The 16,982-nt window shown below is 47.1% G+C and overlaps 1 protein-coding gene across 6 annotated transcripts in view; it reads left to right on the forward strand.

Moving 5' to 3' along the window:
• Positions 1-16,982, forward strand: part of LOC138304244 (gap junction beta-3 protein-like) — a 99,837-nt gene that overhangs the window by 38,344 nt on the left and 44,511 nt on the right. Inside the window, exon 2 of one of the 6 annotated variants that reach the window (XM_069244138.1) lies at positions 14,975-15,027. The exons of the other annotated variants lie outside the window; for them this stretch is intronic. Coding sequence (XP_069100239.1) covers positions 15,006-15,027 — 22 coding nt within the window. The 5' untranslated portion in view covers positions 14,975-15,005. The remainder of the gene's footprint in view (positions 1-14,974; positions 15,028-16,982) is intronic. 6 annotated transcript variants of the gene reach the window in all.

Raw genomic sequence — 16,982 nt, forward strand, 5'->3', positions numbered from 1 at the left:
TTCCAGTTCATGGCAATCAACCTTTTATATATGATAAATGCCAAGTCGGCAAACCTATGGATATAAATGTGTTGTTTATTCCTGCTCCTTATCCCCAAGAGACAAGATCTCGGTTCCAGCTGGAACAAGTGTTCCGTAATGTCAGTCGCTACTATGTCATGCCATACTGTCTGGAGGGACCCACATTCCCATACCATATGGTAGAAATGAGCCACATCGGGGGCATGCCAGACTGGAGGCAGGGTACATACGCTGAATACAGGCTGGGGAAAGGTATGTCTGGTGAACAAAATAAATTGGGTATACCGGAACCTGGGGTTTCGCGATACGCGCCATACCTGCTGAAGAGCAATTGACCAATCTCCGGGAGTCAAGGGCACCGGGAGAACTGTGTTCCATCTCTGTCTCGCTGTCTCCAATCTGTTGCCATCCCCTTCGTTTAGGACTTTGTACAAATTTGTGATCACTTTTGTGCGCCCGTTATCTGATAGCAAATAATGTAATGTGGGAGAAGTAATAGGCTCCTGATCGCCCCTCATCCATGCACTTCTTATTAAATGGCAAATGGAGTAATAATACATGAAGCAACCCAATTTTACCTACTGTTTCTATCTCTGCTTCCGTCCACGGGGCAAGAAATTGAGAACCAAGCAAATGTGTGCCACCCGGTATCTGAGCCAGAGGAATGAGAGGTGAATATGGGGATCCCTTTCCTCCCTTTTGCACATATCGCCTCCAACAGGCATGAGCTGCACTCAATAAAGAGTTGCTGGTGTTATATCTGATTGTGCGTTCCGTCAGCCACGTATAAACAGAAACACCTTGCAATTGTGCACGGACCCACAACGCCTCCAGCGATTCAGGCCTGTGTATCCAATACAGTATCCATTGCAATTGTGCTGCAGCATAGTAATGTTCATAGTTTGGTGCACCCAAACCCCCCTCACACAACGGACGTTGCAGTGTAGTAAGTGCCACACGTGTTCTCCCACTCCCCCATATGAGTTCTGACAACAATCTATTCAGTTCGTGGAAGAAGCTCCTGGGCACCACTATGGGCAATGCAGAAAAATAATAGAGGAACCGTGGGAGTACTAACATATTTGCAATCACCACCCTGCCCAATGGAGACAGAGGAAGTGAGCACCAGAACCGCAGCGAACCCTTCACAGAGCTTAGCATGCAACCCAAATTGCCATCTCTTAAGTCCTCAGGTTTATGATAAATATATGCACTCCCAAGTATTTGAACGTGTCATAACACCACTTTAGCCTCCCAGCAGGAGCATCCTCTCTCACCCTAGCGGCCAGAACGGTCAAAGGGAACAAACATGATTTAGTCCAGTTTACCCTCAACCCCGAAATCTCCCCATATGCATCTAACAGGGACATTACAGCAGGAAGCGTCGCCCAGCCATTCACCAGATAAATCAATGCGTCTTCAGCATATAATGAAATAATATGGTGTGTCCCTATTCGGTGTATCCCCCATTGCTCAGCCAGTGCTCTCAGTCGGATCGCCAGTGGTTCCATTGCAATGGCAAACAGTAGAGGCGATAGGGGGCATCCCTGTCTAGTCCCTCTGCCAATGGGAAAGCTGTCTGATATTACTCCTCCTGTTTTCACCCTGGTTGTAGGCCCAGCTTAAAGGGTCTGTACCCAGCATATAAAGCCCGGCCCAAACCCCATACCATGCATTGTAGCGAATGAAAAATCCCAGCCTAATGTGTCAAATGCCTTCTCAATATCCAACGACATTGCCACATTGTCAGGTGCCTCAGGTGGAGTGTCACCAATAATACTTAAGAGGAACGTATTCCGCTTTGGCATAAAGCCATTCTGATCTTCATGGATTAAGGTGCGTATTATATGGGCGAGTCTGTTTACCAGCACCTTACCCAGAACTTTGCAGACTAGGTTAAGGAGGGACAGCAGTCTGTATGACCTCACGTCCGTGGGGACCCGACCCTGCTTGGGTAGGATCACAACCAACGCCTCTCTTTGAGACAATGGGAGTATCCTGCGGGTCCAAGCTTCCTCAAACACTGACAACAGGCGGTTCGAGAGGTGCCATGCAGAAGTGTCATAATACTCTATTGGCAGGCCATCCGTCCCCGTGGTCTTATTACGGGCTATTTGTGCAATGGCTGCACCTATCTCCTCTGCTGCCAGGGGTGTGTCCAGTGCTGGCGTATCCTCTGTTGACAACTGCGGAAAAGGCGCTCCGTTAAGGAAGGCCTCTAATTGCCAGATATCACATGTTGTTTGCTCCAGATACAGTTTCCAAATAATATTCCCTGAAAGCATTATTAATTGCTTCCTCTGTGGTGGCCAAATTTCCGGCGCCCAGCCGTATGGCTCCAATAGGGGTCTGTTGCTGATCTTCCCTTAGCAACCATGCTAGCAATTGCCCCAAGCGGTCGCCCTCCATCTGTAGATGCGTAAGGTGATAATTGTAGTTGCGTCGTCAAAGGCGCTGAGCCGCCTCCTCATACATCCCCCGCTTGGCCCGGAGAGTTTCCACATTTTGTGCCACTGCCACCTCAAGGGCCTGCAGCTCCTTTTCCAAGGTAACAACCTCAGTGTGCAATGAGCAACACGCTCCCCAAGAAGCCGAGTGACAATGACCCGTCACCACGACCTTATGTGCATTCCACTCCATCACCCTCGAGTCCGTTGACCCCGCGTTTAAGTCCCAATACTGCCTGATACAGGTATTTAATTCTTCTCTAAAGGGTTGGTCCAGCAGTGCCTCACTCTGTAAGCACCAAGTGGGAATCATGGAGCGCCTTCTGCCCCACTGAACAGTTAATAGTAGTGGGGAGTGATAGGACAACGTTCTGGCCAGGTAGTCCGATTCTTTGATCAAGGAGCACATGGCCGGGGTCCCCCACAGCAAGTCTATTCTAATGTGTAGTTTATGAAGTGCCGAGTAGAACGAGTACTCCCTATGTATCGGGTGACCCACACGCCACATATCATACACCCCAATGTCACCGGCCCAAGCTGTCAGCAAGGTGGAGTTGCGTCTTCTTACCGCGCCCTGCTGGGGCAACCCCGATCGGTCCAACAGTACATCTGGGACACAGTTAAAATCCCCACCCCAGATGGCAGGCGCTACAGGGTTGGTCAGTAGTGCTGGGGTCCGTGTTTGGAGGAATTCAGATAACGCATTGTTGTGGGGCATAAATCCCTATTAAAGCGAGCGGTCTACCATCGAGCTGTCCCTCTATCACTACGTACCTGCCCCCCTCATTTATCTTGTGTGCATGCTGGACGTATGGTACCCCTGGCGCTATCCACACTAATACTCCCCTCGCATAAGCTGAGAACGTCTTGCCATAAACTTGTCTGCGCCAACGTTTCTGTAGTGCCTGTATGTTGCCCCCCAACAGGTGTGTTTCCTGCAATATAGCAAAGTGCACCCTTTGGCACCTTGGATAAGTGTGTATACGATGTCTCTTACCCAGTGCAGCCGTCCCCTGTACATTCCATGTAATAATGTTATAGTCTTGCATAGGGTGTGGCTCGCAACAGCCCACCATGAGATAGGCAATATATATGTGCTTGCTGTGCCCAAAGGCTAACCCCCAGTAAGGATATACGGCTACAGTTCTGGAGAAGGCATCTATCTGCTAAATGGAAAAACATGCATTGTGATCAAGCTAAACATAGTAAACGTATCCCACCACCCCACAACAACACCCTCAACCCCCAAAAACGGTGGCACAGATATACCTCTTTGAGCACCACGAATGAAAAAATAAAATAAAATATAGCTCGAGTACCAAAAACTTTGTGCATATGGATACCATCTGGGGGAGCATGGTAACTATTCATGAAGGCCCTTTTTGAGGGCCCCCTTTTTGGACAGTAAAGGTCCGTGTTGGCGCCTCCAACAGATACCGCCACGCTGCTGTCTCACTGTCTCCACTGACCGAGAGGAGACCAGTGCCACTGCAAACAGCCACGGGCAACACACCCACGAGGACTCCAGTTAAGGGCCAACCGGGTGTCCATCCTGGACACAGATCTCGGTGCCCCTAAGCCTTGGGTGCAGATCACTACATCTCCAGGTCAATCAGAGTCCTACGTATAGGTCCCATCAGTTTTGAAGACAGCTGACCAGGAGTCACAACTCATCTGCAGTCCTAGGTGTAATCGCCGGTCCCTTCAGCACATCCGTGACGGTCGACTCAGATCCCCCAGAGTCAGAATCCATTTGCCCTCCAGAGGGGAACCAGGAGCACAGTGAAAGAGTTATAAGTGTGCAGTGATGCCTCACTCAGCACTTTTGTCCGCTCAACAGCTGCCTGCATTCGCGTGGGCTGCACTCTGGAGCGTCTCCTTGGTTTCCTGCGAGCCGGCGAGGTCAGCCATTCACCACGATCCTCATCTGCCTCCGATGGTTGGGCAATACCTTTTGCGTGCATCCATGTCCAAGCATCAGCCGGTGTAGCGAAGACATGAGTGCGGTCCTCCGCAATTACCCGGAGTTTAGCAGGGAACATCAGGGCATATTTCATATTGTGTTCACTGAGGCGTTGTTTGACCTTCATGTAGAAGTAACGCTGACGCTGCACCTCTGCTGTGAAATCCAGATAGGCCGTAATAGAAGTCCCGTTGTGTCGTATCTGGCCTTTGTTTCAGAAGTATTGCAATATCGCATCCCGATCTCTGTAGTTGAGAAAATGGGCGATCAGCAGGTAGGCGGAAGTACCGGAGACGGTTGACTTCCTGGAACTCTGTGTGCTCTTTCCACAGAGAAGAACTTTGACGGTGTGCCATTCAGCACCTCTTTAATTAGCCATTGCTCCAGGAACAGCTCCGTATTGTGCTCCTCCACTCTCTCCGGAAACCCCATGAACCGAACATTATTACAGCGCGATCTGCCCTCGGCGTCCTCTGCACGTCTCTGGAGGGCCTTCACTTCCATGTCCAATCGCTGAATCTGTTTCTGGCTTTCAGAAACCAAGGGATCCATGACACCCAGAGTGGTCTTTGCCACTCCGATCCTCTCCGCCAAGTTACAATGATCAACCCTGAGCAGGTTGAGGTCCTGGAAGACTGTGTCTATTCTTTTTTCAAGAGGCAGCTTAGTGTCCATGATTGCCTGTAGAATCCTCTCAAATGTGTCCGAATGGGATTGCAACGTGCTCTCCAGAGAACGCAAGCTCAGAGCCTCAGAAGGAGCTGCATGGCCAGGACGTTCCTGAGCCTTGGCCGTTTTGGATTTCCCCATCATGCTGTCCGCCCAAGCCGGCACTCACATAGAGCGAGCTATCTGCACCACATGTATTTTCCGCTCCGTCACCACATCAATTGGCCAGCACGACCCACTGATAATGTGTAAGTCAATAAAGCATGTATAGCTCACTTGTGACTCACTTTGTGGTACCTCGCTCACCCCTCAAACACCCAAGGGTGTGTGCCGTGTTGTGTGGAACACTTCTGGGCACTCCGGTGCCCCTGGCACCTCTGTAGTCGCTGCTGTTTCAGCCATCTGCTCGTCGATTACACAGGTCTCCAGATCTTTTTAGGGACGATTCCTCTCACCTTAGAAGCGCCTAATGGCGTGAGGATAAGTTCCAGTGTCCAGCCAGTACACCAGTATTACAGGGTAGGTCCTCAGCTGTGAGCGTGGGGAGGAGGGCCGGCCCGCTGTTCCTGTGGTAGCCCAGGGAGCTCAGTAAACTTCGATCCCGCCGGGTAAGCTCCTTTGCGGCCCGGATCTCCCTTAACGCAGCTGCGTGAAGCTCAGATAGTGAAGAGCCCGCAAGTAAGTATAGGCCCTCTTCCACGCCTCGTATCAGCCAGCTTCAGTTCCTTAGCTACACCACATTCATTTTCAGCGCAGCTCAACAACCCGTCTTGCCGCATCCTGTCCACTCGAGCCCCAAGGAAGGCCCCAGCGCACTCCCACACGGCCCGGGCCTCCCTCCATGCAGCAGCGCGAAGCCCGAGCAGTGCAGGGCCCGCAGGTAAGTGTGAATCCCTCTTCTTTACCCTGTATCAGCCAGCTTCAGTGCCTCAGCTTCCACAGTGTCCGCTCTCAGCGTGGCTCGACAGCTGGTCTTGCCACAACACTTATACGTGAGCCGTAAGTCTCGGCTTCCAGAGAAAGACTCTTGCGTCTCAGCGATTCCAGCCAATGCGCCGACCACTCTTTGTAGCGCTGGCCGCACCGGGCACCTCCGGGGGGCCTTCGCCGCTGCCTACGCCGTTTGTCTGGTGTCGCGGAGGCACCAAACAGGATATATGTACGGGCCCAAAGCGGAGCCTGAATTCAAGCGACCGCCATGGCCGCCATCTTAACCACGCCCCCAACATCTGAGCAACATTAGCATTTAGACTACAGTTTCTCAATTTTGCACTACCCTTGGTACCCTCGCCTTACTTTCATTACCCACTTTTACCTCTGTTCACCCAGTTTCTTGCTTGCAATCACATTTTGGTCATAGTCTTCTTCCATACCCGCCTTGTTCAGGCTTCCACACCCTGTCATCCTTCACCTGTGCTTCTTCCTTCCCCCGGAGGGGTGAACAGGCCCGTATCTGACTCTCCAACCCCCCAGCTAATGCCAACCAGCGAAACAACAGAGGGCGTTTCACTGCCCCACCATCGAACCCCCTGCAGCACTGTGTCCTTCAATCATTGTCCCTGTACCAGAATTTCTCACCCCACAGCTCTTCCAGCTTGTCCCTCAATTCCAATATATAATACGCATTGCCCATGTCTGACAAATGCACTGTATCATTGTGAAAGAGTATTGCTTCCTTCTCAATAATCCCTTCATGCGGCAGCTCCTTGATGTCTTGGGCCCAGCAAAATATCCTCATTGACCGGTTCAGTTTCCTATGAGCTCTGTCAATTGTCCCATGCTTCATTGCCCCTCCCCTTCCATTTCCTATGGGGCACCAATTCAGTTCATGCTAGACAAGTGCCTGACATTTTCTGCCGTAGTAACGAAAGGTCCTGTTGTATGTGTTGAAAAGGGTGACCCCCGATAAATGCCACCAGATTATTCTCACCCAGGTGAATAACCATAACATCAGGACATCCCCAACTTGAAATCACCAATGTCAAGGAAGACAGCACGTTTCCCCATCTCATCCCACTCTTTTCCCCACCACTGCACCTCATGGCGACTGCCAGGCAATCCAAGGGTTGCCCATAGATCTGCTTCTCTGCATAGTTCGCTGCCCAATGACTAAATGAGTGTCCCACCAGCCATGTGACTACCTTGGACTGCTCACGACCACTCACATAGCCTGCTAAAAGAAACATAAGTCAGTAGAGCAATACCTGTACCCCTAAACTCTCCCAAAGCCCCCCCATCTAAGCTCTCATCACTTGTTTCATTTGCACACATACCTCTCACAGCCTCTTGACAGCCACCTGCCAATCCGACAAATCTGTGCCCTGTCCCAACCCACACGAGCAGCTGCAGTGGCTGCCCCAATCCTGAAAGAGTGGGTCCCGAAGTTATCCACCTTCCTCCCAATCTTTCCCAATGCCATCCTCAACACAGCCAACAACTGGAATGCAGTAAGCTTCCCCCCCATTAGAGTGACAAAAAAATTGCCACATTCCTGACCAAAATCCTTTTTTCAAAATTGACCCACTCATGCACCAGGCATGCTTCACCGTTCCCCCCCGTTCATCAGCCACATTTCCCTCTCCCCATCTGGTCAGTCTTGGATCGCCTCAACCAGATGCCCAATTTTCCCTTTCAAGCCTTATCTGCCCCTACTGCACACCCACAGCCTTGCCCACACCCAAAACTCAGACACCCTAAATAGCCCAAAAACATCCGTATCATACAAAGCCTAAAAGGCACAACCTCATAATCATCTCTGCAACAGACAGGCAGCACCTGCAACACTTCCAATAGCAACTCGAAAGTAGCAGCTTATCTCCACACCCTGCCCTGCCCTTACCTTTCCCCACCCTTTTAAAATCTTGCCTAAGATGTCGTCCCTTGCTGAATAAAAAACCTAAGAACTACTTACCATAAAACGATAAACCAGCTAACTTACCTGCTATCAATGCAGGTGCCAAACCTTTCTAAATCAAAAGCACAAGAAAATGCAACACTCTTACCTCACGCACTACCTAATCCTGACTCCACCATTCCTCCATGTGCTCTTTAAAAAAACTGAAACTCCAACCAGGCAGGATGGTAGCTCCTTCGAGTGGACTCAGCGAAGGACTTTGCTACCAGCCTAATGACAGTCATGTCCCACCACTCCCAAATCTCTGCTGGAACAGCTGTCTGGTATTCACGTGTGCCAGGTGCTAGGATGCGGAAACGTTGTCATTGTGAACAACATAGCGAATCCGCTATGGAATTGTTTACCCCTGGGATGTGTGCTGCCTTAAAAACTACATTCAGTCTGAGACAGATAAGCATGAAATGTCGAAGCAACCTCAGTACTCTCAAGTCCCTGGCCCTTTGTCTGTTCACCAAGTTGACCACTGACATATTATCAACATAAACATTACTGTCCGGTTAGCCAACTCATCCCCCCCAATCTGCCAGTGCCGCCAGCAATGGAAAAAACTCCAAAAAGGCTATGCTTTGCCCTTGCTCTTCCCATCGCTTACACCACTTCTCAGCACACCACCTGCCATCCCAAAACAAACCAAAAGCCCCCACTGCATCCGAGAAGATCTTCACCTGCCACACCTCGTCCTCCTCATGTAAAACCATGGAGACTTCATTGAAATTTGCAAGGAATTCCTCCCATACTCTGATGTCCTCCCTCATGCCCATGGAAATGTGTATCCTGTGTGGTTGTAATGATGTACCTGACATGGCTAGGCCCATTCTCCTGCAAAAAGTCCTGCTCCCCGCACTACTCTGCATGTGAAATTAAGAAAGCCTAGTGCTGCATCACTCTCAACTCCACTTTGGTCAAGACCAGTATTTTCCTTAGAAAAAGCACAATCTCTTCCACTTTCTCTTTGGGCAGTCTTGTTATCGGGACCACCGTGTCCAATTCGATGCCCAAAAATGTCAGCACCCTGCTAGGACCCTCTGTCTTGTCAGGAGCCAAAGGAACTCCGAGCTCCTCTGTTAGTGTCTCAAAACATCACGCCCTACCTCATGAACCAGATTCATCTTCTCCCACAAACAGATAATGAGACACTGCTCGGTGTGCGCTTATCTTTGTGAAAACCCACTGCAGAAAGGTACTGAAAGCTTCAAACAACTCACAGGAGATGGCACAAACTATAGGGAGGACTCTGCCCACATATATGGCCCCATCCATTTTCAGGCCTAACAAAGAGAAATCCACCGGTGAATGGGCAGCAACCTGAACACCACCTTAATGTCACACTCTGCCAACTCTGAACACCTACCGCACCTACAAATCAATTGAATGCCATCATCCACCGAAGCATACACCACCCACGTATCCTTTGGAGCAATGAAGTCATTCACAGACTCTTCTTCTGACCAAGACAAATGGTGTATGAGGCAAAACTCCAGTTTCTGTTGTCTAGGCACCACCCCAAAGGCAAGATCATCCATGGGTCACCCGTGAAAAGGGCCCACAATCCTCCCTTCACAAACTCCCTTGCACAACTTGTCCATCACCACCCCTGGGGATTCCTTGGCCAACCGCAAACTGTCGGCCTAATGCCTCACTCTAAGCCCCTGATATCCCAACCTGAACCCCTCTCCGAAACCCCACTCCAACTTCAATGCTGTCTCTCTATCAGGATATTGGGTCAGCCAAGGAAGTAACTCAATTGGTGTAGGTGCCTTTTGGCCCACCAGTGCCTTGAGCCCCTCGCCCTCTAGATCCCCTCCATTGTTCTGACGGACTAGCCAACGAGAAGCATTGCATGATCGGGTGAAACTTCCAGGTATTTATCACAATAAATGCTTGCATATATTAAAAGTTCAGATGTCCAGTTCTCCATTGGGCCAACGTTCTAGCCCCCACTCTTCCTCCTGAGACCCTTCCTTAGCCTGTATGTCCCTGTGTTACAGCTTAAATATGTCCACATACTCATGCTTCCATATCCTGATCTTTGTTTTTTTCAGATACATGTGACTCGAGCGACCTCACTAGTCCCATTTAGGGGAGCCTCATCTTGTGCCCCCCTTCTTTGTCTTGGTTTTCTATCTCTCCTACACCTTCCTTCCCCAATGCCTCAGCATCTGTCCCTGCATCCTCTTTAGTTGCCTTGGTCTCCTGACCCTGCCCTAGCATCTCCCTTGCAATCATCTTTGGCCCTGTCTCCTCCATGATTGTTCCGTCACCCACTCCTACAGATTTATGCCGTACTTGCTGTGTGCAACTTCATGGGGTCTCCCACACGCACCACCACTCCTTCTTACCTTTCAACCATTTCTCCGGCGCTTGTGTCAACTTCCAACCCTTTCCACGATTGTCCGTTCATTTCCTTGCCATGGCCCCTTGATCTGCATTGGACATCTGCAAAACATCAAGCGAAGAGGGTGTTGTGCCGCTGTTGCACCCCTTGCCCTGCTCTGCCAAAGTGCTCACCACTGGTTCTCACACCTCTCCCTCATCCCTCATCCCAGTAATTGCTGTCATCATCATAGTCAAGCTCATAGTCATCCTCCCAGTCACGCAACGCTTTCGCATTCTCATCATCCCACACGCGATGTTGTGCCTCACTTCCGCTCCTCACATGTCACCTGCCATCATTCGTACGTTTATGCTCCCCTACTGTAGGGAAGGCCGCCGGTGGCCCCCCTAATTCTTCGGGCAAACGTCCAGGGACCATCTTGCGGCCTGCTGGCATCACCACCTTTCTGACAACCTTGCTTAATGGCTTTGACGCTTCTCTCGCCACTTGGCCGCACTTGCCACATGTGCTTCTTGGACCTCTCACCCCATAGGCCGCACTGGCCTCCAGCTCCTCATTACCACTTTCCTATGTTACCCAGACCCAACAGTCCACTGCCTCAGGGTGTGCCAATGAGCCCCCACCCAACCATGGGCCCTCTGCCCTATTCTTCCTCTTTGTTTGTCCCATACGGCCAGCTGAACTTTCCCTTTCTCTACAAAGCCTTTCCCAACGGTCCTCTGTTTATGCCACCAAACAACGCTGTTTACGTATTCTGGCTTTAATATCTACCGCGGACCAATCAGTTACTGCAGAAAATGTTTCTTAAGCTCCATTTCCCCCCACACCTGTGCCTTGTAATTGATCCTCCTGTGTGCTCACCCCCCCATCCCCACTTGCAATGCTCCTTTAGACCCCTGCCCCTTCAGCCTTGTGCACCATTCTGCCTATAGGTCTCTCACCCTTCACCTTTTTTTTGCCACTCATGGCCTGACCAGATGCCTTTCTAGCTTCCCTGGCTGTCCCCACTGACAGATCCAAGGGCTGGTCAACCCCATCAGTCTCTTCCTGCCTCTCCCCTTCTCCCACCCCTGCATTGACTGTCTGCTCCTTTTCAGGATCAGGCTCCCCGCTCTTTTTAGCCCCAGCCAGCTTTGCACCACTCAAGCCATCCTCCAGATCCCTCCCGCTACCCGACCAGTGCCCTGGGGCCTTCTTAAGGGTTGGGGGTGTGAATGAGCTGCATCCCCCTCCCCCCCTTCCCTGTCGTTTTTCACAACTTTTTTCCCCCTTCGGCGACTGGCAGGTGGCTACCGCCGCCACCATGCCACTGCCTACCATCCATGAAGGGCACGTCAGCTCCACCCAGGCCTGGTCTAGCATGCCAGGCCTGAGGAGGTTGGACCTACCTGCCTCACCCAAAACATGGAGCTTGTCCCGTACAGTTTCTGCTTGCGCGCTGCCCTCCTTTACATGGCTGTGCTGCTACCGCTCTGCTCACCAAAAAACTCTCCTCAAAAACATGCAGTGCAAGAAGTGTCGCCAGGAAGAGGATGACTCCCCACCCCCTCACTGTTTATAACCCACACCCTAACCCATCCTCTGCCTCCCCCCTCACCTGTCCTGTCCTAATGAAGCTCTCCACATCACAAAGAATCCTGTGGAAAGACTAGACTGCATCAGTTGCTCTCCAAAAAGGCCCTTCATATTTAAAAATTTGAATATAAGTTTTATTTTGATATGATTCTACATCCAAATGCAGTGCCCCCCCCACCTGCTTAAGCAGGTTGCCAGGACACGTCTAACAAACCGATCGCTAAAGCTGATCCTGGTTAACTCTGTGAAATGTCCTTATCTGCTCTCATGGGTAAAAAGAGACGTGAGGATGACAGTAAAACGAACAGATGAGAAACAATATGAAACACACAACGTAATTCCATATATAATAAACAGATAAATAAAAAACTTTCATTTATCTTGGGCGAACCTCTGGTGAGAGAAATTAAAAAACAGGAAATAGTAGTGGCTACTTCCTCAATTTATATTAGTAATAGGAAAAGTAAGTCGGCTATCTTGATAGTAGGGTTTTATTGTTGTTGCTTGGAACTTGTATTTATTATGGAAATGATCATCTCACCCTATGAGGATTGGGCAAGGAAGACAATCGAGGAGATAATGTACTGTGCATCTCACTATGAACGGTTTCCCTCACTGGTGCTACACTTTTAGTTTCAGCCTGATGGTATACCCTCACAACAATTCCATAGCAATGGCCATCTTTTCCACAGATTATGAAAGTGTGGGACAGGCTCTATCTTCTGTTCCTCTGTGTTCTTCTATGGGATAATCTATATTGCAGACAGATAATCCTGTTGCTCCAGGGACAGATCAGGATCAAAAAAGCTGCTTAAGAGGATTGGATGGGCATTGTAATGTCAGGATTTTAGAACTGAATACCAGTGGGGCTTCGGGAGAGATTCACAGTACCTTTGCCATTCCCCCATGGGATGTAGGAAGGGGTGTGTTCTTGGCATCCCTTCCAAATACCAAATCAGTATGATATGTACTACTGTTTTGCAACTGAATTTTTTCCTCAAACTAGTAATACTTTGCCACCACTTTAAAAGTGGTGGTAATCATTCACAAAGGGAAAGAGGTTCCCTGCGTAGTCCTTCCCCTTTGAGAATGTTAAACAAATATTTTTTTAAAGCAGGCAGTGGTCTACAGACTACTGTCTACTCTAAAATAATAGTTTTTAAGAGCAGGCAGTGGTCCCACGAACCACTGTCTACTTTAAAAAAAGATAAACTTCAAAGTTTCATTTTTTTTTCTTTTTAAACTCATGCCATTTTCCTTCAAGAAAATGAGTTGCATTAAAAAAAACATTGCTTTATTAAAAAGCAATCACAGACATGGCGGTCTGCTGAACTCAGCAGGCCACCATCCCTGTGATGACTGCAATTCCTAATGGGTCACAAATGGTGACCTGCCTCATTCATATTCATGCATTATTTGATTTGCGATCTACTAGGAATTGCTATTTGGAATAAAAGTAGTTCATAGAATAGGAATACCATTTTTCTAATTGTGATTCTGAGATAATCGTGAATAGGAAATCAGTATTCCCAAAATGTATGCCTCTGGCCCTTAGAAATGCAGATGTACTAAAATGTCAAATCTGTAAATTGCTTTTCATATTCCTTCACAATTCAAGTTTACAGATTTCTAAATAGTGACCCTCATATACAAACAATTTTACAAATCGTAAGGCTCTGAATTGTATAATCAGAGCCTTTCCGACTGCAAAATGGCATTTTGTATTCACCAATCGCTTACTGGGTTTGAGAATGTATACAGATTTTATATTTGGGAGGGACGTGTTAAGGGTGCCCTTTACAGATACCAAATCTTCAAGGTATGTATTAATGTTTTGCGACCCAAGTCCAGTTGCAAAACATTAATATTTTACTACCTCCGCAAAGGAGGTAGGAAGCCCCCTGGGCCCACTTCCTCTTTGTGAATGTTCACAAAAACATTTTGTTTGAGGCGGCAGTGGTTCATGAGACCACTGTCAGCTCATAAAAAAGGTTTGTGTCATTTTTCTTTTTTAAACACAACCAGTTTTCCTTTAAAGAAAGAAGGCCTACATTTAAAAATAATACATAAAATATATATATGTGTGTATATATATATATATATATATACTGTGTATATATATATATATATATATATATATATATGTGTGTATATATATATATATATATATATATATATATATATATATATATATATATATAATTTGAAAGCAATCACAGACATGGTAGTCTCCTGTCCCCAGCCGGCCATTATGCCTGTCATTGTAGCTAATTGTAGTGGGTCTCAATTTACGACCTACTGCATGCATATTGATGAGGTAGGTCTCAGTGTGACCCAATATGAATCGGTATTTTGAGAACCAACCTATTAATACATACGTCAGTTCTCAAAAACAGCGAATGGATACATTTGAAGCTGGTGCGCAAATTGCATCTACTTTTTACTAATATAAAAAAAAAAAATCAGAAATTCTCTGAAAAAGTAAATGTAAAAGTAATGTTATATAGTTAGGTAGTCAGACACACAGAAATGAGGCTATTCCAACCCAACACATGTTCAGGTCCAATATTCCCTGCATTGCTTGGCTTCAGAGAGTTATCAAGGAACAACTGCCACAGCAGATTGTATTTCACAGACAGAAATATGAAGATTTAATATTAAATGTACACATAATATTTCCAAACACAACACAGTGACAACAAGTTAGATTTTTTTAGGATTGCACAATTTCTGCCGATGATAGCTTGCGTAGTTGGGACACATTGTCATCTGTCCTCCTGCTGCTACAGGATTTCTTTAGCATAATAGGAAAAATCAGCATTCTTTAATGTTCAAATAGTGTGCAATACACAGTGTGTTAAAACAGACATTGGTACACGCTACCCTGGAGTAATCATGACTCATATGTTTCAACATTGCAGTCTTTATAATTGTTTTGGTAAGGGTGATTTTGGAGATGGAGTCATTTTGGGCAATGAAAATAGTGAAATATATTACATATGTTACTTAATTTACCATTACATTTAGAAATTTGTCATTTCTTTTCAAAGTGTCATTGGATTACAATTAGACCTTGATGGAATGCTTTTTCCCCTGGTGAAAGGTAAGACAACACAGTACATGGCAGTAGTAGAAAGAAACTTATCTGATTTGCTAGTCTCAACATTGAAGAAAATGTTTTTTAAACCATTTATGTATGATTTTCTAATTATTAAATAACGAAATATATCACTTTTGCAAAACACTCAGCTTAGCTTACATACCTTAAATTAACTGGCATACAGAATGTTTTCCCTTTAGTGTGAGGATTGAGTGTAGAACAAGTGTAAATTATGAGATGTCCGTGTGAGAAAGAGTTTAGGAAACTGCAACAGCCACAGGTGTCCGGGGAGGAGGGTGGGCACATGTGAATCTACAGCACTACATGCCTCAAACAGATTCTTACAGGGTAATTAACATATTACGTTCGAGGCATGTGTTGCTGTAGATGCACATACTCTACATAGACTGTAAAGCAGTTCCCCTCAGAAGCGGTGGCTAGCCTGTTGATGTTGCAGTTGTCTGTAAAATTGTACATAGCACCACCTGACCTACATTGGCTTGTTGGTGTGCTAAAATATCCACATAATAATTTGTGGTGGTGAACGTGAGTGGTGTGAACCATGTAGCTACTTTACATATGTCAGCAATGAGAATGTTTCCTTTTTTCGAGTCGAGCGCGCTCCAGGGGGAGTAGTTAAAGGTCTTTTGTCTTAGTGTAACACGTTTGAATGCATTTTACTATCCATCTGGCAATGCCTGATTTGGCTGTAGGGTTGCCTTTATGTGGAGGTGAAAATACAACAAGAAGTTGTTTTGTTTTTCTGGAAGTTTTAGTTCCATCAATGTAGAACATAAGGGCTCTTTTAACATCTAATGTATGAAGAGCTCTTTCCACAACAGAAACTGGTTGTGGGAAAAAAAATGGCAACTCAATTGATGGACTGAGGTGAAAGTGGGAAAACCCTTTAAAGAGAAATTTAGGGTTGGTGCGAAGAACTACTGTCTCTATGTAGCTAGAAGATAGTTTCTTCCAAGGTTAAAGCCTGGAGCTAAGTGAAGTGATGGCAACTAAAAATGCCACCTTCCAAGAAAGTAATTGAAGGGGGCATGAATGCAGGAGCTCAAGTGGTAGGCCCATGAGTCTTGTGAGAATGATATTGAGGTGCGGGAGGAACACGTGGTGAAATATCTCTTTTGAGGCCCTCGATGAAGGCTAAAATCACTGGGACCTCGAACAAAGAAAGGTATACCTATTTTGGAGATAGGTGGCCATTGCAGCTAGATGTAGTCTTACAGGTGTGAATGCTAACCCAGCATGTTGTAAGTGAAGGAGGTAGCAAATAATGTCTTGAACAGAGACCTTGAAAGGTTCGATTTGTTTCGAATTACAGTAGCAAACAAAATGTTTTCATTTTGCTGCAAAGCAAGCCCTAGTAATAGGTTTACAGGTTTTTTAAGAAAGTCCATACACTCTGGTGGCAAACTAAGGTAACCAAACTCTATGACCTCAAGAGCCAAATCAGTAGATTGAGAGATTTGGGGCCTGGATTCCTGATTTCTCCCTGGTTCTGAGTGAGAAGGTCTGGACTGTTACGGAGCTTCTTGTGGAGAACTATGGCAAGGCCCAGTAGTGTTGTGAATCACAGTTGATGAGCCTAGGTGAGGGCTACTAGGAATACTGTGAGAGACATTTTCCTGAACGTCTGAACCAGGGTACCTGGATGTGAAGTTTTGCCATTTTGAGTCTATTTGTGGGGAATCCCCATTTGTGGAAGTATGAACGTACGACTTGTAGGTGGAGTTCCCATTTGTGGACTTGTTGCTGCATCCTGCTTAGTAGGTCTGCAAGATCATTGTCTAAGCCTGGGAGATAATCTGCTATCAGGTGAATTTTGTGCTACAGAACCTAATTCCAGGCAGTCTGTGAGAGCTGTTAAAGTTGCAGAGACCATGTCCTCCCTGTTTTTGTGAATAATAGATGGCTGTCATATTATCAGTCTGGACTAGGACAACCTT

The sequence above is a fragment of the Pleurodeles waltl genome, chromosome 7, assembly GCF_031143425.1.
Source record: "Pleurodeles waltl isolate 20211129_DDA chromosome 7, aPleWal1.hap1.20221129, whole genome shotgun sequence".
Classification (NCBI taxonomy): domain Eukaryota; kingdom Metazoa; phylum Chordata; class Amphibia; order Caudata; family Salamandridae; genus Pleurodeles; species Pleurodeles waltl.